Source organism: Prunus dulcis, chromosome 1, assembly GCF_902201215.1.
Source record: "Prunus dulcis chromosome 1, ALMONDv2, whole genome shotgun sequence".
NCBI lineage: Eukaryota > Viridiplantae > Streptophyta > Magnoliopsida > Rosales > Rosaceae > Prunus > Prunus dulcis.
In genome coordinates, this window is record NC_047650.1 from 8,473,456 (window position 1) to 8,499,362 (window position 25,907).

General features: G+C 34.0%; 2 protein-coding genes across 2 annotated transcripts; both read left to right on the top strand.

The window, feature by feature from the left end:
• Window positions 1-3,402: 3,402 nt before the first annotated feature.
• On the top strand, window positions 3,403-13,469 carry LOC117630156 (cysteine synthase-like). Its single transcript, XM_034362906.1, has 10 exons — window positions 3,403-3,828; window positions 6,716-6,825; window positions 7,248-7,305; window positions 8,619-8,882; window positions 10,323-10,460; window positions 10,749-10,800; window positions 10,911-10,990; window positions 11,322-11,381; window positions 12,225-12,305; window positions 13,154-13,469. Exons 1-10 carry the CDS (start codon window positions 3,562-3,564, stop codon window positions 13,244-13,246), a joined length of 1,203 nt encoding a protein of 400 aa, XP_034218797.1. The 5' UTR covers window positions 3,403-3,561; the 3' UTR covers window positions 13,247-13,469.
• Window positions 13,470-23,133: 9,664 nt separating this feature from the next.
• On the top strand, window positions 23,134-25,040 carry LOC117616218 (short-chain dehydrogenase/reductase 2b). Its single transcript, XM_034345465.1, has 4 exons — window positions 23,134-23,192; window positions 23,762-24,023; window positions 24,258-24,440; window positions 24,645-25,040. Exons 1-4 carry the CDS (start codon window positions 23,134-23,136, stop codon window positions 25,038-25,040), a joined length of 900 nt encoding a protein of 299 aa, XP_034201356.1.
• Window positions 25,041-25,907: the final 867 nt, after the last annotated feature.

A 25,907-nucleotide genomic window follows, 5' to 3' on the forward strand; every position in this document is an offset into this window, starting at 1 on the left:
TAAAATATTATATAGTGGCCAAACTTATCGGTTGTAATTCGCCAAAATATTTCGGAATAAAACATGTACGTATTTTATTCATATTTTTCGCATTTCGTATTTTACTAACTGAAAGAATGTGAGAGGCTAAGATTATTTCTTACATGTTGTAATAAAAATGCAAGATGGTGATTTTGCAAACTCTTTGCGAACAAGCACAACAATTTCAAACAAAGATTTATGGGTATAGTAGTAAGCGAGGTGGTAGTATTCTTCATGTAAAATGTTGTTTGAAATGTGAAGGAATTACCAAGAACACTCCAACTCAGCATGCAATTCTCTATAACAAATAATGTGTGCAATAACAGAGTTTAGTAGCACTTGAGAGAACGAGGTAGACAAAAGGCAAACATTCCCACAAAAAAAGAAGAAGAAAAATTTCTCTCTCAAATTGATATATCGTAAAATTTCTCTCTCTTCATTATCTGCTTTGGAGATGTCGAAATTATCAAATTAATATATATATATATAAAGTAAAAGGCAGAGAATGGTGAAACATTCAAAATACCAAAAAATGCACTTGATTAATGCAAACATTGAGAATTGAAATTATTAATTAAATGAGGATAATATGGTAAATTCACACTTTTTCATATTTAAAAAAATTAAATTAAAATAAAATGAGATAATAGATCCTATTTTTATGGAACACAACTACCCATTATCTTTTTTTATTCTAAGATAAATTTAAATTAAAAAAAAAAAACCTTTCGCAGGCGCGGAAGCGCGTGCAAAGAGGCTAGTATAATATAAAGCAAAAGGCATAAAATGGTAAAACATTCAAAATACCAGAAAATACCCTTGGTTAATGCAAACATTAAGAATTGAAAATTATTAATTAAATGAGATAATATGGTAAATTCACACTTTTTCATATTAAAAAAATTAAAATTAAAAGAAAAATAAGAAAATGAATCCTTCTTTTATGGAACACAACTACCCATTATCTTTTTTAATTCTAAAATAAATTTAAATTATTTAAAAAAAAGCCTCTCGTAGGCGTGGAAGCACATGCGGAGAGACTAGTATCTATAAATTATAAGCAAATGCAACTAGAAGGGTCAATTGTTTTAAATAAATATTATAGCCGTGCGGCTATACTCCTATTAAATATAATATACTTAGAGAGTATGGCCATGCGGCTATATTACGGTTTTTATTATTTAAAAAATAGTATAGCCGCTCGGCTATACTGTTTTGACACGTGGCAAAAAGGCAGTAGGCAGTTCTCATACTTGTATTTTTTTATAATTAAAATAGTATAGCCGCACGGCTGTACTAGTATGGTCGTCCAGCTGTACTATTTTTGACACGGCGATGCGGGCGCTAGCGCCAGGCAGATCCTCTTTTTTTTATTTTTTTAATAAATCATATAGCCAGTTGGCTATACACAGTTTTTTGATTATAAAAAGTGTATAGCCGCGCGGCTAAACCATGATTTTTTGAAAAATCATATAGTTGTGTGGCGGTACTGTGGTCATTTTATTTTATTTTATAAATAGTATAGCTGAGCGGCTATACTCTTTACATAAGACACTATGATCTTTGTTTTTCAAAAAAAAAAAAAAAATTTCCGATTTTTGTTTACTGATAAGGGTAGTTTAGAGCCTTATCCATTACTATGAGGCCATTATCCGAGTCTCTATTGTCCCCTTTTGAGTTTTACTTTTCCATAGCTATTATCCGTATAAAGAAGTTTGCATTTTCATGTTTAATACTCGTATTGTACACGTACATATTTTTCATGTTTAATACACTTGTTTTTTACAAAATTTTCCATTATACACACAAATTCAGGTATTATACACATATTTTTGAATAAAAATAATATAAATTAAATAAATCAAATTAAATATTATATAGTGGCCAAACTTATTGGTTGTAATTTGCCAAAATATTTCCAAATAAAACACGTACGTATTTTATTCATATTTTTCATGTTCCATATTTTACGAACTGAAAGAATGTGAGAAGTTAAGATTATTTTTTACTTGTTGTAATAAAAATGCAAGATCGTGATTTTGGAAACTCTTTGCCAACCAGTACAACAATTTCAAACAAAGATTTATGGGTATATAGTAAGCGAGGTCGTAGTATTCTTCATGTAAAATGTTGTTTGAAATGTGAAGCAATTACCAAGAAGATTCCAACTCAACATGCAATTCTCTACAACAAATAATGTGTGTAGTAACATAATTTAGTAGCACTCAAGAGAATGAGGTATACTAAAGACAAACATTCCCACACAAAAAAGGAAGAAATTGATTTACTGTGAAATTTCTCTCTCTTTAATATCTGCTTTGGAGGTATCGAAACTATCAAATTAATATCTATAAATTATAAGCAAATGCAACTAGAAGGGTATTTTTTTAAATAAATATTATAGCCGTGCGGCTATACTCCTATTAAATATAATATACTTAGAGAGCATGGCCACGCGGCTATACCACGGTTTTCATCATTAAAAAAGAGTATAGCCGCGGCTACACTAGGGATTTTTTTATTTAAAAAACGAGTATAGCCGCGCTGCGGTACTGGGGTCGTTTTTTTTTAATAAATAGTATAGCTGAGTGGCTGGACTCTTTTGTTCCCAGATGCAAAGTCACTCAATTTTTCCATAATTGTTAGGAAGGGATCAATATCCTTTTTTATTTTGAATATTGATTACCTAATTGAGATATTTAGTCATATACCCATTCTTAGTACTAATAATATAGATAAACCCTACATAATTGAATTTCTATAAACAAACTAAAAAAAAAACCCAAAAAAATGACAGCTGATCCTATTAAATTTAAGTTTGATTATTAAATTACTTTGATACCCTATTGAGTATTTTGGGTTTTTAAAATGAGGTTTTGGGGTTGGGCTTGTTTTAAGAAATTGATGGCAGTTTTGTAATTTATAAGAAGTTAAAAGCCTCTTTGTTATGTTGTAAATGAGCTTTGGGTGTGTTTGTAAAGTCCATTTCATATATGGTATTTTTATAATTTGAGCTCCTATATTTGATATAATAATGAATTTCTCTAATTAATTTTCGTTTATTTTGATTTTAAAATTTTTTATTTTGGCCCAATTAGATGCAGCCGCGTGGTTTTTTTGTCAGAGAAGGGTTTGGGCAGGAATACAATAAATGGTCGAAAATGCCCCTCAGTTGACATCGAAAGCGTTGAACTCGTGGGACCCCACATATGACACACAAGCAATTAACGGTGATATTGACAGTGAAGTTAGTGCTGGAACCCAATTGAAATAAATTGGAAAGATGAGGGTACAAAATCATTAAAATTGAGAATATAAGGACTAACATGCCTTACCAATAAGAATTCAGGTACTAAACTGAAATTAACCCTTCAATTTTTATGAAATATTGGACTCGGAAAAAGCAGATACTCTACGATCTACATAATCCACACCCACGCAACACATAAACAAACCCTGAAACAGTGAAGCACTAAAAATTTAGAGCCGCTTTGCTCAACTCAGTCAACAAAACTAGAGCGATAGCAAAAGCAAAGAAAAATGGGCTCTGCTTCTCTGATCAATACGTTGACATCCTCGCTCTGCAGCCCAAAATCAGAGCTCACAGCTCCCAAACAGCTATGGGTGGTGGGGGTGGCCCCCGCCACCACCACGTCTCTGAGCGTAAGGTCCAACAACAAGAGCAACAGCAAGAGCATGCGCCAGATAGGGAAGCCTTCTTCAGTTTCCTCTGTGGTGTGCAAGGCTGCTTCTGTGACGCCACAGACCGCCGTTGAGGGTCTCAACATTGCTGAAGATGTCACTCAGGTAAATACCATTTTGACTTTGTCTCTGGGAAATACGAATTGGGTTGGGTTTCATCGTTTGATTTGAAGATGAATATGGTTCTAGATCTACAAGTTTGATTAATTTAAGCTGCTTAGGTACATGGACATTGGTAGATTCGTTTAATTTATATTGATGTTGATGGTCGATTGTTATGGAGTTGTGATTGATTCTTCTTTTAATTATATGGAAATTTATTTTCAACGTGTGAATACTGAAGATGCAATATTAAGTCTTTTTTTTTATAAAATTTCATTTTTAAATGATCCAGATTATGAACTGGTTTTTTTTTTTTTTGTTGGTTGAAACTATATATAGCTAGGCTAAATTATACAACATTAGTAGCTCAGAATAAGCAAAGCTAGGAGTGTCCACTTTGTTTAAACTGGTTTTATTATTTTTTTGAGGTGCCTGTTTGATGCTTGTGTGGTCAAATGTTACTGTTGAATATGCTTGGGGTTAGATTTATTGGTGGAGAAAATACAAGAGAACGATGTATTTGATGACTTCAAGTTACTCATATGGTGAATTATATATTTACCATTTAACAAGAAAACTTGACCTTTTCTAAGACAATTTGACAGGAAGAGATAAGTAGTCTTCGCCCTTTTGTTTTATTTATTTATTTTTATTTTCGTGTACTTGAAATTGTGAATTCTTAGTGCTCTCAGTTTGATACAGATGGCCAACAATTGTATCTGTCCTATTTTGTTTTTGGTTTTTTATTCTTTTGACGCACCGGTTAGGTGGCACAATTTTGTAAACTTTAAACAAATTTGTAAAGATATATGAAGCAGGTTGGTTATCTTAAGTGAATCCAAGTTATTGGGAATTGTCTATATCAAGATCTTTCTGGGAGACTGGGACTTGTGTAATCACACAATATAAAAAGAAGGATGAATTCTACATAACTTTGAATCAGTTTTGCACTATTTTATGTAGGTATCTATATTTCCTGATAACTATATAAAATTATCTTTAAAGCACCAAAGGGGTGCTACCCATTTCCGTTACTTTAATTTCAATGCCATTAGGTGTTACTTGGTCAGCAAATAAATAGTTTTCTTTCAGCAAATAAATAGTTTTCTCATACTATAAATGGACACTATTGAGTTGTTTATTTAATCAGAAAATCCTTAAAATTATGACATTGAGAAATTAAATTAATAGGAGATGAAAAATATTTGTTTCTACCTCAAGGATGAAAGTTTAAGAATTATAGTCTAAAATTTGAAAAGTGAGCAGTTGTTGTCATTAGGCAACGTTTGTGTTTTTCTTTTGGTGATTGGGGCCAAATGGCCTACACAAAAATGACAAAACAGCTAAACAAGATCTAGCACTCCAAACATATCATCCCGTAGGAGATGCACCCAACAATCAGGATCAAAAGTGAAAACTGAGAAGCATAAGTAAAGAAAGTCTGAACGTAGCCATCAGCCTCATTCCTTTCATGATAAATATGATTGAGACGGCAAACTTTGTGTTTTTATTGAATAAAGGGTGGCTGTATTTGACCCCAACTTGTCCATGAGTTAACTGAGCTTAATTTCTACACCCAACTCTCTTCAAAGAAAAATCTAATTATTTGCAAGTATAAACCACATTCCAAAATTACCCTCACTATATCCCAAATTGAGTTACGTATTGAATATTGTAAGTAAACTCAAACAATTTATCCACACTCACACCCACCTAATGTAAAAAACCGAACATAAGACTACTAAATCACTGGAAGCATCCATGAAGTTCTCCACTGAAATTGAAGCATCCACTCTGTTGGGCTTTTCAATCTTTTTTTTATCGGGGTTAATTTTTGAAAAGAGAATGATCATATGGACCGAATTTGAGTGTTGTTAGGTTTAGGGCTTCAAAAGTTGTTTAATTTTAGCAATGATTTTGAGTATGTTTAGGGTATTTGGAAGGAAGAAGATGAGTGATGGTGGATTATAGACGAAAGTATGAGTGGGTACACTCATGAAGCCGGATGTGATTTATTGTTTGTATTCTAATTCAATTTGTCCTTTTTCTTCACTTTATTCAAGAGTAAAATTGGAAGTACAATATTCCTTAGACACTTAAGTTAACTTAAGTGGTTTATTGTTGTTGTTGTTATCCGGAAGTTCTGGAATAATTGAAAGTCAGAGTATTGCAGTGTAGCTGTGTGGAAATTCATGATTATTTCTCTTTATAATCAAATGCTACATTGTATAACTTTCATTAAGATTGACTTATATAGCAAAATTGGAGTTCATTGAACTGTAGATGCTGGGAAAATCAAACTGTATTTATCTACGTGATTATGTCGTTTTGAATTACTTTGTTGCGGGAGTAGAATAACTTTAATAATTTTATGGGATGCTTCAAGTTGCTTTTTGTACTGAAAGTCTATGTTTTCAAAAGCAGATTTTAATATTTATAGTATACTAAAGAAATTATATTCTCACCTTTATGGGGCCTATTCCGAATCTACCCTACAAATTAATGTGAGAATTTTTAGTCTTTATGTTGTACAAAACCACACATCTGATTTTTCTGTATTTTCTATCGGGATTCAAAATAAAGCCTGCCATTTTTTTTTGCCTGATTTCGTATAAAAAAAAGTAGCTGAGACTGAAGAAAATCTTTGATGCTGTGTTGAGTACTTAAAATATAGTCAAATTTGGTTGAGTTGGAATGTTGTTCTAAGTAATGGTGCTATCCCCTCTGTTACCTAGTGATGTAGTATTAAACTTGCCATTTTCTGTTCCGTAGTACTAGTAACTAGAAACCATGTGACCGAGACATTTGCGACTTTTTTTTCTTTGATAAACTTGAAGTGCGTAGGTTTCTTGTTAATTCATATGTTACACTGGCAACTTTGGTGATGCAGCTTATTGGAAAAACACCGATGGTGTACCTGAATAACATCGTAAAGGGGTCTGTTGCAAACATTGCTGCAAAGCTTGAGATTATGGAGCCATGTTGCAGTGTCAAGGACAGGTGAGGAGGCAATGACTACAATTCTGTGTATTATTTGTATTGTTTTACATGGTTTAGAAACATTATGATCAGACTGAAGTGAGAGGGAAAAAAAAAACCCTAGCCTATACAATAAGAATAGAATAGGAATTAAATGAATTTAGGTATGTTGTTTCGAGATGCTGTCTAACAAGGGTGATTCAGTATACTTGCCTGCCATAGATAACTGTATGTTAATATGTTTATCAGCTCAAAAAGTAACTACGGACCCCACATCTTGTATTTTAGGTTTAGGATAATGATGTTTGAATGAGGATTATATAATTGCAAATGTCTCGTTATATTATGGTATTATCTCTATTTGTTTTCTCAGTACTGTAGACATAGAATGTCAATAATAAATGTTTAATATCACTGTTAATGTTTCTGGTATTCATCTTCAGGATAGGGTATAGTATGATAATCGATGCTGAGCAAAGAGGACTTATAAAGCCTGGACAGGTAACTGATTGTGGATATTACTCAACATACTGTATTATTAGCATGAATGCCTGGTCAAATGTGATGCCTAAAGCCAAGGGTGGAGCCTGAATATTACTTGACATGGGGCAGCTCAGACAATATAGAAGGAAAGCTTGAAACTCATAATATATATATAGAGGCGTGCGACTGTGTATATGGGGTCTAAAATTGAAAGGGGATTGACTAGAATATGGAAAATAAAAATGGAAATAAATTGGATTAGGGAATGCTGCTGGAATAGTGATTCTTTAAGGGTATATAAGTTAGAATATCTTCTAACATCACTTATTGTTCTTCCACACAAAAAAAAGAAAGAGCAGGGGCATCTGCCCCTTCTGGACCCCCTGTGCCTCTTGCCCTTTTAGTTATGACTCTCCGACCAGGCATTAGATTTTTTTTGGATCAGATGCCAATTCAAACTAGGGTTCCTGTCGCGGAGGGGTAATTCTTAGAGATCCCTATATCTTACTTCAAAATTGTGACAAGGGCTGCCATTTGGTTTGGTAAAAACCAAACAGACCGATTATCAACTGAATTTATTTTTGGTATGGTAACCGATTTTCACAATCTGAAAATTGAAAAACCCAAAACCATAAAATATCGAAATAGTTGGTTTGGTTTTGGTAAATATTGAAAATGACCAAAATCGACCAACTACTGATTTATTTTTTTGAATTGATTTTTACCAAAATATATCAAATAACTTGTGGAAATGTTTAGTTACTAATAGTAAGCTTACAATTTTAGTTAATGTGTACGTGTGTGTACATATATATCAGCAGGTTTTATATTAGATGAAAAACTACTGATACCGAAAACTACCAAAACTGCACATTACCAAAGTTTTTGGTTTTTGGTTTTGGTAAAAGACCCTTTACCAATTCTAACTGACCAAATGGCTTGTGATCCTGGATGTCCCAGCCACATGTATTGTGCTATATTTACCACCTGCAATTGGATGCCTTTTAGAATTGGCTACGTGTTTCATTATCATGCCTCTCTGGGTTTGTGTTGAACTCTCATAACAAATTGTGGATATTATGCAGCAATGGCCTTTCCCACAATTTGGTCTTGGCTGTTTAAATCTTGAACCTTACACTTGTTTTAATTATTAATTCGCATTATGACTCTCTCGTATTGTCATTTGGAAAAAAAAGGTGGATGATTCACATGTTTGGATTATTTGTGGTTCTGGTTCATGTAAAACCAGCCATGCCTAAGAAGCTTCATTTTGTTTCTTTTTTGTAGCTTTCTGTACGCATTGACTCGGTTTCTTTCTCATTTATTTTTAGAGTGTTCTGGTGGAACCCACTAGTGGAAACACAGGCATTGGGCTTGCATTTATTGCTGCCACTAAAGGATATAAACTCATCTTGACAATGCCAGCTTCAATGAGTTTGGAGAGAAGGGTTCTTCTAAAGGCATTTGGAGCTGAGCTTGTTTTGACTGATTCAGCAAAGGGAATGAAGGGAGCAGTTCAGAAAGCTGAAGAAATATTCAAAAGTACACCCAATGCATACATGCTTCAACAGTTTGACAATCCTGCTAATCCTAAGGTATCTTGGCTTCCTATTCTCACTTTGTTGAACAATTGGCTCCTTTAGCAGCTAGGCTGTTCAGCAACATGTTACATTATTTTGAGGCTAATTGCTTAGTGCTCCCTAAAACTACAGTATCACATTGCCCCCTGGTAAGTCAAAGTAACCGACGTTGCCCCCTGGTAAATTAAAGAAACCCACCTTGCCCCCTTGATCGATTTTTGTGTCTCACCTTGCTCCTTATCATCAAGTCCGTCAAAAAATTAGTTAAAAATACTAACGTGGCATGAGTGGGACCCACAACTTTGCTGAAATATATGCCACGTAAATGCCATGTGTGTATGAATTGAACTATTAAAAATAATATTTTAAAATAAATCAATCCACTGCAATGTTAATTGAGCGTGTGTATTGGTAGTCTAAATCGAGCAACAAAAACTAGGTCACACCCGCATTGGGGTGGTGGTGGGAATCGGGTTGAGAGAGGGGATTTCGCAATGTGGGGAGGAAGGGAGAGTGGGGTGTCGGGGCTACAGCGGGGTAGGTGGGTAATGGGGAGGGGAAGAGGGGGAATTGGGGATTTTTAAAAAAATTTTAAAACATTAATTTTAGTAATCAATTTTTTTAAAAGAAAATTTTCTATTATTTAATTGCACACATGACACTTACGTGGAATACATTTCAGCAAAACAGTGGGTACTGTTTCTGTCATGTTGATGTTTTGAACAGATTTTTTGACGGACCTGATGATGGAGAACAAAGTGAGATGCAAAACATCTGTCAAGGGTAGAAGGTGGATCAGTTTGACTTCCAGGAGGCAATGCGTGATTTGACCATACTTTGAGGGGGCACTAGAACAATTAAGCCTTTAATTAACTACCATGTTTCAATGTTTTTTTTTTTTCCTTTTTTTAATTGTCATATGCCGGCCCAAAACACTAGAAGTCATGTCAGCCATGTTTTCTTGGGAGGGGTTTAGAGTGTCCACAGTGATGGTGGAAATGGTGCTTATATCTTGTGCAAAGAAATATTTCTACTGTGTGAGCTTCACATATGTATTCTGAAAAGCCCACTGCCCAAAGTAGTCATCGATCAATATATTCCAGAGTAGTACATTGCTTCTCAAAAACAAAAAGAACTATATGTGCATGAGCTTGACCTTGGAAAGCAAATGAACTTAACGAATTAGATACTAGTCAACTCAAATCCAAGAGATATTTTTACCTTGGCTGATTATTTTTCTTCTTCAGTCAGTTTTGATCATGTGCTTCAAAGCTTGCTGTAAATGATTAGTTTGGTTTTACATGGAGTCTATAAAGCATTTGAGTTTGACCTTCATCACCTTACCATAAGGATACCAAATTGGCATAGGGATCCTCTTTGTAGTTATAGCGTAATACCATTATGGCTTCCAATACGGTTAGATGTGTATAAATTCATTATATGTTCTGTATGCAGATACACTATGAGACAACTGGTCCAGAGATCTGGGAAGATACAAGAGGCAAAGTGGATATATTTATTGGAGGAATTGGAACTGGTGGAACCATTTCTGGGGTAGGACGATTCCTTAAAGAGAAAAATCCTAAAATAAAGGTATGCTGTTTTTCTGATTCATAATTTCCAAACTGTATATGCAAAAGTGCTGACCAGCCTGAATCTGATAGCCTTGCCTTGAATGTGTCAATTAGAGGGCAAATTTAATTTGACGTAGATCCTGGTATATCTGTACTGGGTGGAGGGTGAATTATTTTCAAAGAGAATTTCTCTTCTTTTGTGTTTTTTATTTATTTATAATTTTCCTCCCTGCCTTTCTTTTGTTATCCTTTCTCTTCTTGTTTTGGTTCCCATTTGAGTGACATCATCTGATCATTAAAGTAACAGATTATTGGTGTAGAACCCTCGGAAAGCAACATCCTTTCAGGTGGAAAGCCTGGTAAGATAGAGGACCAGCCTTCTAATGAGTTTAGTGTGCAGTATTTTTTAAAATTTTCTCATTTATTACTTATTTTCATGTTCATTTACTTTTCATTTTTGAAAATACAGGTCCCCACAAGATTCAAGGGATTGGAGCTGGATTTATACCTAGAAATTTGCACCAGGATGTTGTCGATGAAATTATAGAGGTCTAATCTTATTATTCCAATTTGATCTATTTATTTATTTTTATTTATTTGGTATGTCTGTTTCTCTCTCTGTATACTTGAAATTAGTTTTAAAATGTTATTGTATCAAAGCTTACTTTCTAAGTTAATAAGATAGAATTGTGCTTTTCTGCAGTATAAATCATGGTTCCTTTCTTCCAAAAAAAATAAAGAAATAAAAATATCAGGGTTCCTTTCTAATTGATCCAGTCAAATGTTAATTTTCTAGTCATTCATCTATGTATCGTTAATCACATAAGGTCCTCGTGAAGTTGGTTTTTAGTTTAGTTCTCACAGATTGTGATTTTGGCAGATCTCAAGTGATGAAGCTGTTGAAACCGCGAAGCAATTAGCACTCCAGGAAGGCTTGTTGGTATGCGCTTTTAGTCCTTGTTTCAGGGATTAATCACTTAACATGGGAGATCATAAGCGATGAACTATGATTGACCTACCTATGTTATGGCTAGTCATTGTCAGTTTACCCGTGATGAAAGAGAATAATCATAAGTGTTCAAGAGTGGTTCGATATTCAAAATATCTCTTTGTTTGGAAAGGAAGAATTCAGTTTTCTCATGGAGTCTTTGGTGATGATGATCGAGACTCGAGGATGAGTTTTTTCCAACCAGGGGAGTTTGATGCAGGAGCATCTAGCATCAACAAGGCTCTCTAAAAGTACTTGGGTCCGTTAGTCAATTGGGCTAGGGTTCTAGTTTCTTTAACAGCAGCATTAGATACCCATCCTTTAATGAAAGGGTTCCCAAAAGCAAATTATTTAAAACAGTGCACTTCATTCAAAGGAGGCCATCTCTGTATATTTCATTATTAGGAGGCCAGCCCCTATTGTTTATCTATCCAAAAACTTTCAAAAGAAAAAGTTCGGGCGCACTTCTTCTTCTTCACGTCTATAACAGCAAAAGTGCTGACTCGCTCAACCTAGAAACTGACTTGTTCGATACGGGATGAAGAAATAATCTTCACACACCACACACCCCCCCCCCCCCCCCCCCCCCCTTCCTTTTTTTTCTCTTCAATATCGATCCCCCTTTTTTGACATTTCGACCAATAATATCAGAAATTTCGACGATTTTTCTATGGTTGCTGCATATGGAGTAACGTTCTCTTGCCATACTGGTGTATCCAGACTATATTTATGTATATGTTTTTATATTAAATTCTTTAGTTTAGTTGTTTAATTTTTAACTTCGTATCATATCAGGTTGGTATTTCTTCCGGGGCCGCTGCTGCTGCTGCCCTCAAGGTTGGTAAGAGACCTGAAAATGCAGGGAAGCTTATCACGGTATATCATCTCTCTATTTTTCCATGTAAAAATTATTTCTGTATGAAATTGATGGAACTTACACATTGTGAGTTGAGCTGCAGCATTAATTGGTATGCCCTGAGAGAAAGAGGGAAGGGGGAGTAGAAAACATAGAAGATGTAGGCTTTAAAATTTAATGGATGATCAGAGGAAGAGGTCCAAAAATTGTAAAAATCCTTGTAAAAGGGCTTTTTGGTTTAAGGGTTGGGACTAAGAAAATGCAGACGTTTGTGCTAGCATTGTTACTTGTGAGAACTTGATTTGATTGGGAGAAAAAGAATGAAAGAAGAGACGGCATCGTTGGATACTTATTTCCTAAATCTTGGGGTGGGACTAAAAATCTAAACACCTTTGTGTTAAGAATCTTTTCATGTGAGATGGCTTGATTTGACTGGGGAATAAGAAAGTGAAAAAGAGATGGTTTCACTGGATACATATTTCCTACACTTGTTGCTGGGTCTGATATCCATCTTAACTTTCCATGTACAAGAGTCTGTGGGATTGATCTTCATTCTTAACTAGGGCATTCCCAACGGATTTAACTTGATTATGCACATTCTGATATTACCTTTACAAGTCTGGTAAAAGGAATAAAAGTCACTCCATCGTTTTGCATATTGAGTAGTGCTCTATGGACTTGCAAGATAAAATCCGGACCATTGAATTGAGGCATCCTAGTCATGTTCTGATTTTTCACACAATCACCATTTTCTTGGGCTGTTTTCTGTATGATCTCTGTAGAGCATGCGCTTTATATAATTACCTCAAAACTCTATTCCTTTCAATTCTTTTTGTATCAATTCATTTCAGAATTTGATTGCTTACAGGTAGTGTTTCCAAGTTTCGGTGAACGATATCTCTCCACCATACTTTTCCAGTCAATCAGAGAAGAATGTGAGAAAATGCAACCCGAACCATGAAGTTCCTTTGTTCGAGCAAAATTTGTTGACAGTTATGCAAATTGTTTATTCTGAAACTCTCATTCATAATATCCCGTTCACACGTGAATTCTCTCTAGAATTTCTTCTGTATTCCTAATTGGGGATCACGGTATAAAATTCTCCATCGGTGGCTGCTATTGTAAATTTTTTATTATTTAATAATATTTAATTTCTGTAGTGAATGAAAAATAAGTTTCTCCAAGTGTTCAGTTTCCTTGGATTTGTGTCTGTTGCTGTTCAACATGCACAATGATGCAAAGGTTGTATCTCTTGAACTTACACTAATTCATAGATAGTTGTTTTATCAGGGGTGCATTGAGTTTTATATAAATCAAGCACCCTTCATCAACTTGAGATATCCTCAGGCTGGAGAGAGTTCTTTCCGTGAAAAATAGAGTATTCCCCATTACTCTGTTTTATGTTTGTTAAGTTCTTCTCAGTTTTTTTCTTGAGAGTACAAATATATAATTTGTTTGTCAGAGTTTTAAATTGAAGTGCTTCAATTTAGGATTATTGATTGTTGAATCTTTGGAGATGGATGCCTATAAAAACTGCAAGGGTTGGGGCGAAATCTGTTTTTAGGACATTGCAATTCGTGCAAGCCTCAATTGCCGAAGTTGTCACTATTTATATTTGTGTTTGTTGATTTACATTAATTTTATGTAAATTTGTTATTGTATTTGATGATTACAATTTTGTTGAGAATTATTAATCTAAATTCATATTTTCTATTGTTTCGCCTACTCTGACATAAATTTTTTAAGAGAATTACCATGTGAGTGGATTTTCTGGTGTTTGTTATTTTTATCCCAAAAGCCAGTTTAGCTACTGATTCAACAGTCTTGGTTCTAGTTAAGTTGCAATGAATTGGGGTACCCGTGGTGGTTGCAATATCAATAATCCATATATATAGGCAGGGGCAGGAAATGGTAAAACATTTAAAATACTAAAAAATGCCCTTAGTTAAAGATAATATTAAGAACAATAATACTAAGACTATCTCTAACTATGGGCTATATTCCAAATATAGCCTTAAAATAATGCAAAACCTATCTCCAACCATGGGCTCAAATTTGGAGGGCCACATTTGGCCCTTTAACCCTCCGGCAGGGCCACACGTAGCTCAACTTTGGCCTATGCCAAATTTTTTATGGGCCCCATGCATGTGCTTTTGAAGAACACATGCATATGCCTTTTTAAATGTTTTCAATTTGTGTTGTTTAAGAAAATTTTATAAAAATTTATTAGTCATAACCATTGAATGTCAAACTATTGAAACCCATCCATTTATTTTATTTTAAATGTGATCACCTTTTTAAATATTTCCAATAATATGGCATGTGCCATATCATATATATATATATATATATATATATATATATATATATTTTTTATTTACTTAATAAATTCCAATTTGGATTATTATTCTGTTTATTTATTTCATGCAGAAAATGAAAAAACTTAAACTTTTATAAAACCCTGTAGTTTTTCTTCCTTAAAAAACCCAACTACTAGCCCTAAACCATCAATATGCCATCATATCCTTCCCACCATGTTTGCTACTCTTTCTTCTCCTTCTTCTTCCCTCGTGTTTTTAATTTAATTTAATTTTTTCTTCATCTAAGTTCTTCTTCTTCTGGGTTTTCTACGATTGTGCTACTTGCTAAGAGAAAATAAAATAGAAAAATATGAGGGAAAAAGGAGAAACATGATGGGAAGGATATGATAGCAAATTCATGGAGTCACAACTAAATCGAATTTCTGTTTTAAAAGTCTCAAATTCATATCCTTATTTCCAAGATGATGATGATGATGATAAAAGTCTGAAATTTTGATCCTTGTTTCCAAGATGATGATAATAATCAGAGCCAAACAATTGTACAACGACAAGCTAATTGTTTAGGGTTGCAATGATTTATGTAGAAATGTCACGTGAACTTATACCTCAGTTTCAATTTTTCACTTTAAAGAAAAATTTAAGAGAAATGTCACCTTAATTTATCAAAATCCATGATTTGTATATGAGTTTAACACAATCCAATTTTTGATCCATTGTTAAGGATATTTTAATCTTTTCATTTTCAAAAGTGACTTAAAAATGGAAAAATCATTATAAAAAAAATTGTATATCTTTTAAAAATTAACCATTAAAAATCAAGGGTCTTTCCTACTGTAGGGGCTTTTTTCTTCCGGCTGCCGTAAATGGCAGATGGATGAAATTATCCCCTATGCCTGAGTTCAAAGATCAAGCCCCAAAAATGCTTCGAAAGGACAGAAAAGCCTTAGGAAGCACCTTGGTTACCTTCACCAATGAAAATAACAACAGCTTACAGATAAATTTTCTAGCTTGGCATGAAAAGCTTGTGGCATGGGAGCAAAATTATCATGAGTTTAGCAGTGAAGAGAAAACTAACTGTTCCTGGAGGAAAAAGGGTATTAAGGTAGGAGATGAAGAGTTTGCAGAGAGGTTTGGCTGAGAATAAGGAAAAAGAGAGGAATGGGTGGCTTGAGTATTATTTCCGGCAGCTTGACAGTGACTGTCAAATGCTAAAGCAGCCTACCAGAAGGGGGAAAATGGGGAGGAGGATGAACACAGCACGAATTTGCTAGGTGTTGCAGGTGAGAGAGGAAGCTTGCTATTTGAAATGTAGGTTGTCTTTGGTTGGGTAAAAGAGGCCCCTTTTATAGCCGCTGGAAGCCATCTTTTTTCAAGAAACCCTAATGGTTTCTATCTAATTTAGCCAAGCTTTTTCCTTCATTTCTCCTCCCCTTCTTTGACTTATCTGTCCAATATCACAAAATCAAAGATTTTTGGGAGCTCAATGCTCTTTCCCGCAGCTGCTTCTATTTCCAGCCATCTCTTTCTTTTCTTTTCTTCCTTTTTCCATGGCTAGATCTGATAAGGGAAAGAGAATGGGTATGCATGCTGGTTCAAAAGGCAATTCCTCTCCTAGTAGGCTGCGAGCCAATATCCTTTGGTCCCTTGGGTGTCTTTTGCTTGAAACTTGCTCCTTTCCCATGTGCTGGAACCTCCCAGCAGCTTTGTATAATGGACCTTCAAACTTCCCCTTTGTGGCTTTTGTTTTTTCAGCCAAGTGCTTGGGCTTTTGTAGCTCATCATGGTAATTGTATGGACAAAGGTGATTCATTAAGTAAGTGGGCTTTCTTTATCAAATGTTTGGTCTTTTTGGTTGAGTCAATAGGCTATGTTGGTTGGGCTATTTTTGTTTGGAGTGATGGGCTATTTTTTTCTCTCTTGTGCTCACCCACATGTTTGGGGCTATGAAATGGGTCCCGAGGCTCCCAAGCAACCCGAGACTTCCATTTCTCGGACTATCAATGGGCCTCATGACAATTTATTACCATCCATACTACAACCCACTCAAGCAAGCCCTGAGTATTTGAGTGGCTTAGGGCCCACTTAAACTTGTGGCGTGATTGGGTGCAGAATAATTATTCCTTGCTTGGCGTGGCATGTCACTTATTTGCTTGGTGTGGCATGTGTGCAAGGGCATATGATGAACTTTCGCGTGCCCAAATCGGGTTTCTTCTCGGTAAGATATCGCATTGGGCTAGAAATATATTTGGGCCGAACCATGAATTTTTTGGGCCTCAACACCTACCAAACATTTAAAAAACAGAATAAAAAAAGAAAAAAGAAAAAAGAAAATTGCATCCCATCCCCTTCTGCCGTCTCTTTCTACAAAAGACCCCCCAAACTATATGCTCATTTTCAAGTTCGTACCCAATTTTAGGGACATTTATAAGCACATACTCAAACTCCCGGAAAACCTACAAGTACATATCTACAAATTGCCTACACCATTACACAAACCGTTAATGAATCTGTTAAATGCCGATGTGGCAAATGTGAGCCCCTATTTTTGATGACGTGGACTTCATGTGGACATAATATATAATAAACAAATCTTGGTTTAAAAATGTTAAAAATCTTGGTTTCGCTAATAATAAAGAGCTTGTGGACAATTTGAACTAATAATTTAGTTTATGGACCAAAATGCAACTTGGGTATAAGTTTGAGGACCATTTGAGAGGCTTCATGTGGGTTTTTCGAGAGAGCAAACTATTTCTTTTAATATTTTTTTAATTTTAATTTTTACTTTAATTTTTAGTATAATTGAAAGCGTGGTGGTCGGAAGTTAAAATTAATAGCCCAAGATTTTAGTGGTAATTTCTCGGTTTCCCACATATCCTTTGTTTTTTACGATAAAAATAATATCTTTGTTTTTTGTCTTTATTATTATTATTATTGGGGGTAAGAGTCACGTGTAAGGTGAGGAAGGTGGAAACCAAGTTTAACAAAGACTCAACAATTACTTGCAGCCTCAAGCCTCAACCATTGATCGCAGAGTTTGATCACGTTAAGCAACTGAATAGTTTTGTATTAATTTTTTCTTATTTTAATTTTATCAAAAGCAATTAAGTCGTTCGACAAATCTTAAATAATGCTAGCTCTTGCATCTTCTAGAATATAGTTTCCATACTGATGATTAGTATGAGAAGCGTCGTGTCCTCTTCTCATTTCACACTATTTAGTAGGGCCAAATACGAATAAAGTCGAACTAATATTTCAAATCAAATTATTTTTTAATTTTTTATTTACATGGAGATGTGAGGTGAGATTCGAACCTAGAACCGAAATACCAATATACTAAAACTAGAGATGCTATTTTATTTTTATTTGTCGCAATTAAAGATAACCGAGAGAAGAAAAATATATCGTTATTGCCAATAGTATTATCAAATTAAGCTCTTCAAACTAAAACATTTCATAAATTCCAATATTAAGGTACCCTACTCAGACATGTAAAAACGTAGGGAAAAAAATTCACAATGCTTAAGTTAAACGAAAGAGGAAAAGAAAGAGAAAAAAAGAAAATAGTAAATTGAACTTAGACCCATAAAATTCATTTTAAATCACCTACAGCCATTTCCTTTAGTTTTCTATGTAAAATACCCAATTTTTTCATATAATACCCGATGACTAGGATCCAACTAAGCAAGTTACATAATATAACTTAAAATCTGATTTATTGTATTTTTTGGATTCCAAAACTACCCATATTTATAAGTTAATGTGTTATGGGGGTGTAACTAATGACACCCGTTGAATATGGAAATATCTCCAAATAGTTGTAATGGATGTAGGAACTAATTTAGAAACTTATTTGAAATTAAATATTAAATTCCTCATTAAAGTATTAGTAATCTATTTTACAACTAGTAATCTATTTTTGAATTAATGGTGTTTTCCTTCTATGAATTACAACTAGTAATCTATTTAAAGTATTAATAATTTAAATTCAATATTAAATTTAGGAATTAATGTTGTTTTCTTTTCATGAATTATACGACCAGTATTCTTTTTTTATTATAGTTTTATGAATATAGTGTACATTCTAATTATGTTGAAAAATAATTTGATAATCTATTTATTATTTTGTTTTTAAAACTTTTTTTTTAATGAACCTATTTTTTCTCCAAATATTGTACCTATTTTTTTTCTTTATTACTTGTTTTATAAAAAATAATTTGATCATCTTTTTATTCTTTGTTTTATGAAAACAATTTTTTATTATAAAATGAGCCTATTTTTTCTCTCAAAATAATGTATCTTTTTTTTTTCCTAAATAATGTAACTATTTTTTCCCCTAAATAATTTACCTGGTATAATGAATCTATTTTTTTTCTCTAATAATGTATACCTAGTATAATGAATTTATTTTTCTTCTAAGTAATGTACCTATTTTTAATTTATAAAAAAATGCTCATAAATTTCAATTATACAATGTACCTATTTTCTATAAATTATTGTGTACCTATTTTTAATTTATGAAAAATGTACGGATATTTCAATTACAAAGTAATTGACCTATTTATGTTTTTTTTGGGGTAAATAATATACCTATATTTTTATACACATATATTTATATTTATATTTTTCATATGTACATTATTGGATATGTAATTTACATTTTTTTTATTTACAAATTGTAAGGGGCCATATGTTAGAGGGAATGGCAACCAAAAGAAATGGGGTGATTGATATGCTATTAATAGGGAGTTTTAATTACAATTATTGCAGTTAATGAAATGCTTGGAATAAATTATAAATAAAAATATGAAGTCTGATGGCAATGATGTAAAAACATAGGAATAGTACGACCTCTTATATCCTACTGGTCAATTAAGTTTGAAATTGGGTTTTACACATTGATTTATAGAATGATGGGTATATGTCTAGGAAATAGAAATTGTAGGGACCTATGTTGGACAAGCCCAAAAGAAAATTAGGAGTTTTTAGTGCAAATATCATAACCTAGTCTAGAAGATTTAATTGAAAGTAGAAGAGTGATTAAGAAGTTTATGGTTAATTTGTAGACAAAAAGAAACCTAATATATTATTTATTTTAGAGTAAATATCCCAAAAATAATATAATATGTTATAATATTATATATCTTATATAATATATAAATGCAAGCGGTAAAAAGATTGAAGGGGTGCTGGGACCACTTTGGTCCCTACATGGCTCCGTCCTTGCTAAAAAGAGTGAAAGAGGTTGCAACTTTAATGACTAAGTTTCATAAGGCTCTTAGAGAGAGTTTTGATTATGTCATTCACCTATTTTAGCATTACAATTTTATTTTTTTTACACGCTATTCTAAAGTTGTTGAAGAAACCGTTTAGAGATCCTTTGAAAAATACAAACCAATAAATAATTATTTTCTTTATGATCAGAAAAACACTTTTAAAGATATTGACGTTTATTTTTATTTTTAATTTCCAAACTAAAATAAAAACGTTACCAAATTAAAGTGTCAGTCCCGATCTCTTGGACCACAGGAGTCCAAGAGATTGTGGTCACCCACCGTTGGATATTAATCCAATGGTTCAAAATGATATATATAAATGCAATATGACACAAATGATTATTATCCGATTCAAGTCATAAATGAGTGAACCGTTGAATTTACATCCAACGGTGAGTGACCATAAATCTCTTGGACTACAGGGGTCCAAGAGATCAGGACTGATTAAAGTGTTTAAGTTGTCACTTTTCATTAGCCAAGACCGTCAACGTCATGAAGTCAATTAATTAATTATTATTATTTTCTTATCAAAATGAAGTCAAGTAATTATCTCGTCGGGATAACGCGTTCCTCAAAAAATTTCCACGCAAGATGCTACAAGTATAAATTGTTTATCAATTTTAAACTTAGCTAGTTATGTTTAATTATCTTTAATTGGATTGTCACGTTGTCTTCTCTTGTGGAATTGTGTCTTCTTGTTGTATGCCAAATAGAGATATGAGTGAATGAATAGTTATTTGATTTTTTGTTTCCTTATGTTCTTATTAAATTTGATTTTGACTCATGTTTTTTTTTTTTTTTTTTTTCAATGTTAGAAAAGGAGAGGGGGAAAAACTCATACACACGGATACCATGGACGTTTGAACTCAGAACTACTTGAGAGCACACCAAAAATCTAGTCCAATCTAACACACACCGCAGAATAATTGTCATAGTTTTGGTGACACAAAGTTAGACTTTGCGGAGGCTTTTGCCTTTTGTCCTTCTACTGAAGCTTTCGATTTTTCTTTTGTTCTGTTTTATCTCTATTTAATCTGAAAAATAACAAAGACCTGGAGTAGACTTTGAGGAGAATGTTAGATTGCAAGCGTTAGCAATTAACTAATTCTAATAGACGGAAATATGAACACTTTATAATTTATCTATTTTTAATCCCCAAAATGAAAAATCATTTACCTTTTCCTTCATGTTCTCCTTCAAGTCCTAGGCACTAGATGAGTAAGAACCATATACAAATTTTTTTTGGCAATATAGTTACTTTTTTTGTTTTTGTTTTTTGGGATGTAACTTTAGAGATTATTGGTTACATTTTTCTATGAATAATCCGTGACTAAAGGCTTTATTCTCAGAAAAACAAGACCAATAATCTCCAAAAGTCACAAAACAAAAGGTGATCACTGCCAACATTTTTGTAGTGAACCATCAAACAACCATTGTAGCTTGATAAAATAATAGGAGCACTATATGTGATGTGAATTATACCACTTAGTCATAGAAGTGTGTCTGTTACCCTTGCTTATACTTTAGAGTAATTCAAACTTGGATCCCAAAAAAAAAGCATGAAACGGCAGGTGTACATAAATTTAGAATTGATTCCCACTCTTCCCTAAATGGGAAATAGGATAAAGGTGAAAAGAATGAAGAGATGATTCCTTGGAGACACTATTCTAATCTTATGGCGGTGTCTCAATGGAATTGAAAATTTAGTCTTTAGCCTACATCACATGCGCCTACTTCTAGAGCTAAGTAGCTAGTTAGCTTTTGCCCAGTTAATTCATGCTCCAACGTGCATCGATCAAATACAATAGAAGAATGTTGGTGGTGACTATTGGTACAATAAAGCTAAGGCTAGTTAGGGAGAGGTCCCCTATCCTATACACAACTAGTGATATATAAACAAGGGTTTGGAACCAAAGAGCTAATTAGCTAGTTAGCTTTTGCCCAGTTAGCATATTCATTGAGAAACCGAATATACTCATAGGTCTTCTTTGGTTCACGGAATGGATTTGAGTGAAAATCAATTTTCATGTCATTTCTCAAAGGATGAGAAATGAAAGATTTCTTTCCTACGTTTGGTAATGCTGAGAAAGTGATCGAGAGATATCACTTTATTCCTTTTCCATTTTTTTTTTAAGTAGGAATGGGAAACAAAGTTTGTATAATTTTCCCCCCAAGTTGGAAGGAGAGCTTCACTTTCCCCCTACTTTCCTATGTAAAGCCAACAATTTTCCATACTTGAACTGACCAAATATGAAAAATTAATTGATTTTCTATCTCCAAGCCTCCTTTTTATGAACGTAAAATTTTATTATTGACGCAAAGAATAAATTAAGCTTTTGAAAGCATATGAAACGTGACCGGGATAATAATTAATATGTGTGGATGGATTCCAAGCATGCAATGATGCAACACATTAATTCTACAATTAACAGCAACTTGTATGGATAAAAAAAATAAAGTATATTGTAAGTATGTGTGGAAGGATATTGAAGCAATTGGATCCATCTTTCTTGAAGTTTATATTATGAATAATATGAGCATGACCATAAATTAATTAAGAAAAGCTGGCATGTTGAAATCACCAACGCGTGGTTGTTAACTTGTTAATTAGGTTAACGACAGCCTTTTGCCCCACACCTGAAAATCGTATGCGAAAATAAAAGGAAGCTAGTGGAGAATATTTTCCTCACATGGTCAAGCCAGATAGAATGAATATGAACCCCAGGTCAAGTTGCAATCTCTCAATTATTTATTATTATTTGTCCAACCCAAAGTTGACCAGTGGGTGAAAAAAAAGATGAATTTAATTAGAATAATAATAATAATAATAATAATAATATAGTATATTAAACACACACACATTGCACGAATGCTAAAACTCGAACTCAGAACTCAGAACTTTCTAATTATTCGTCTAACAACGGTATTGATGCAATAACCAAAAGAATCAGCATGCCTGATGACACATGCAAACGTTCATATGTTAATAAAACTAAACAAAAAGGAAATATAAAATTGGAACGTGGGTTACGCCTAACCTAATTATAATTGATCATGTTGAAGCAGTACGTATCCAAAATATTGACTTCAAGTTCCGTTTAATTTATTAATTAATCTCAATTCACATGTACACTTGCCTTTGTTAATTTCCATCTATCCATCCATCTATAAATACACATTGCTCGCATTCCTCTGCCTTCCAATTCATATACCCCAACACACACAACTTCAATTTGCAACCTTATATCAAATTTATGGACTCCAACGAAGCTGAGCTCTCTTTTCTTTCTCCTTCCCTTTCCCCAACCAGCAGGTAATATAAACATGCTCTCTCTCTCTCTCTCTCTCTCTCTCTCTCTCTCTCTCTCTACGTGATTTCAGCATATTTTTTTTCGGTACAAGCAATTGGGGGAGAATGTTTTACACAAATATTCATTGGGTGTGTTGGGTTTTGAATACATGCGCCCACATGGGTGGCGGAGACGCACCATATTTTTATCTCTCCTCTATTATATTATATATAACATATAGAATTTGTAATAAACAACTTATAATTTAAATTATAATTCTCTTTAAAACAAATTAGACATGACTAAATTATAAATATTTAGCTCTAAACATGTAATTATTGAATACTTAGGTGTTTTATATACTTGTATTTTCTACTTCGCCCCCTAACTTTACAATTCTAGCTCCGTCTTTGGGTGGGGGTAAGAGAGCTCAACCAATTGAGTTATACCCATTGACATTTTATTTTGTCGGATATGATCATAAATATAATGTTGTTGGGAAATTGTGCTGTAATTTTCTTTTCTCTTCAAAATAATGATAATAATAATAAGAATTAACGTGGACATTATTAAATTTTCATGGCTGGGGAAGATGGTGGTCGGAGGACACAGTAGCCATAGTTACTGGTGCAAACAAGGGCATTGGGTTTGCGCTTGTGAAGAGGATGGCGGAGTTAGGGGTGACGGTCATATTAACAGCCCGAGACATTGAAAGGGGTTGCAAAGCTGTGGAGGCTCTGAGAGCCCAAGGTCTTTACAATGTAGCCTTCTCTTGCCTCGATGTATCGGACCCTTCTTCAATCAGAGCATTCACATCCTGGTTCAGCAAACGCTATGCAGCCTTGGATATTCTTGTAATATTAAGTTTTCTCTTCCCCACCATACCATTCCAAGTTAATTATTTTATATTTATTGATCACTTCGCTGATCATTTCTTTTAGGTGGGTCCAACTAATATACGTGGGACTCATATGTATTAGAGAAGTGATTAAGAATATGATATATATATATATATATATGCGATGATGTGTATAGTGTTACATATATAATATTGACCTAAAAATTGGGCCAATTTTTAAAAATTCAAGGTAAACAACGCAGCTGTGTCGTTTAACGATCTCAATGAAAACTCGGTGGAACATGCGGAGACAGTAATGAAAACCAATTTCTATGGACCCAAGTTGCTGACTGAGGCCCTCTTGCCCATGTTTCGTAGCTCTTCTTCCGTAAGTCGGATTCTTAACGTTAGCTCCAGACTTGGCTCACTAAATGTAAGTGAAACAATTTTATAAATAGTTATATACATAAATTCTCCTATGCGGACGTCCAGATGTTATTACCATGTATCTCTGCTTTCCTCTCTATTTACATTGACATCCGCATAGTGATATCGTATCTTCATCCGGATGATTGAATAACTATACTTATGTAAAATATATATATTTTACTTGCTCAAATTATATATGGCCTTGCAGCAGCTAAGAAACCCTAGCATAAAACAAGTTATGAAAAGCGAAAGACTATCGGAAGAGGAGATTGAAGGGGTGGTTAATTTGTTTCTCGGCGACGTGAAGAGCGACACATGGAAGAGCAAAGGGTGGCCGAAATTATGGACCGACTATGCTGTGTCAAAGCTTGCACTCAACGCATATACAAGAGTTTTGGCAAAGCGATACGAGGGAAGGGGTTTGAGTGTGAATAGCTTCTGTCCAGGCTTCACACAGACATCTATGACTCATTGTAAGGGCGACCACACCGCAGATGATGCCGCGGGTATGGCTGCTAGGCTGGCCTTGCTTCCTTCTCACCAGATTCCATCTGGAAAATTTTTCTTCTGGGGTAGTAGTAATGCTATTTCCTCTAAATTATAGCTTTAGTGATTGGATTTGGAGTTAGATTTAGTTTTTTGGCCACAGGAGCATAATGAAGTGGGCAATCTTTCGAGAGGGAGAGCCTCTAATTAATTTTTTCTGTTAAAGATACTTTGGGTATGACTATATGCACGCTAAATGTGGGAAGAGAAACCAAGAAAATATAGTAGGCTGCCGTTACTTGTTTGATCGGGTGTATTTATATCTTTGTGAGTTTGATACTATAATCTTAAAAACACTAGAAATTGTTAGAACTAACCATTACATCATAACGTAGTGGGAGGCATTATTTGGTGACTTTTTACTTTATTTTTTAGTTTTAACAGAAATCCAATCAAAGAAAGTATGTAAACCTCCTTCCACTGCAGTTTACTGCACAAATTTAACGTCACCGAATTCTTTGGCCAATTGATTTCAAATCGAGCCAAAAACTTTGAAAACATCATAATATAGTGGGGGGTTATTTAATGAGTTTGTAATGAAATCAAATCAAATAAACTATGCAAACCTCCTAGCCCTCTTGGGGAGGGAAAAGTGAAGTCCCTTATATGTGTGGGCACTTGACTACTTAGTAAGAGGTCTTTTAGGCAAGATAGCATAAGCTTGAGTCAAGGAACATAATTGTGAGACCCCATGAGATCAAAATTGGACAATATCTTGCTGGTGAAATAGGGTCTTGACAAAATGGTATTACAGTTGGACCCCAACCAGAAGTTTGCTCGCGAGGACGCTGGGTGAGTGGATTGTAAGACTTATGAGCCCTTAAGGATACAAGGCAAGAAGGGGCAAGAGTAGTAAGCAATCGTACATCACTCGGGGAAGGAAATGTGAAGTGCCATATATGTGTGGGCAAAACTTGAGTTCCTT

Excerpts from the sequence above, each read along its gene's own strand:
- LOC117630156 (XM_034362906.1), top strand. The coding sequence starts at position 3,562 with ATGGGCTCTGCTTCTCTGATCAATACGTTGACATCCTCGCTCTGCAGC. Across the intron at positions 6,826-7,247 it reads TGTTGCAGTGTCAAGGACAG|GATAGGGTATAGTATGATAA; the intron begins GTGAGGAGGCAA and ends ATTCATCTTCAG. Across the intron at positions 10,801-10,910 it reads CCTTTCAGGTGGAAAGCCTG|GTCCCCACAAGATTCAAGGG; the intron begins GTAAGATAGAGG and ends TTGAAAATACAG.
- LOC117616218 (XM_034345465.1), top strand. The coding sequence starts at position 23,134 with ATGGACTCCAACGAAGCTGAGCTCTCTTTTCTTTCTCCTTCCCTTTCC. Across the intron at positions 24,024-24,257 it reads ATGCAGCCTTGGATATTCTT|GTAAACAACGCAGCTGTGTC; the intron begins GTAATATTAAGT and ends TAAAAATTCAAG. Across the intron at positions 24,441-24,644 it reads CCAGACTTGGCTCACTAAAT|CAGCTAAGAAACCCTAGCAT; the intron begins GTAAGTGAAACA and ends ATGGCCTTGCAG.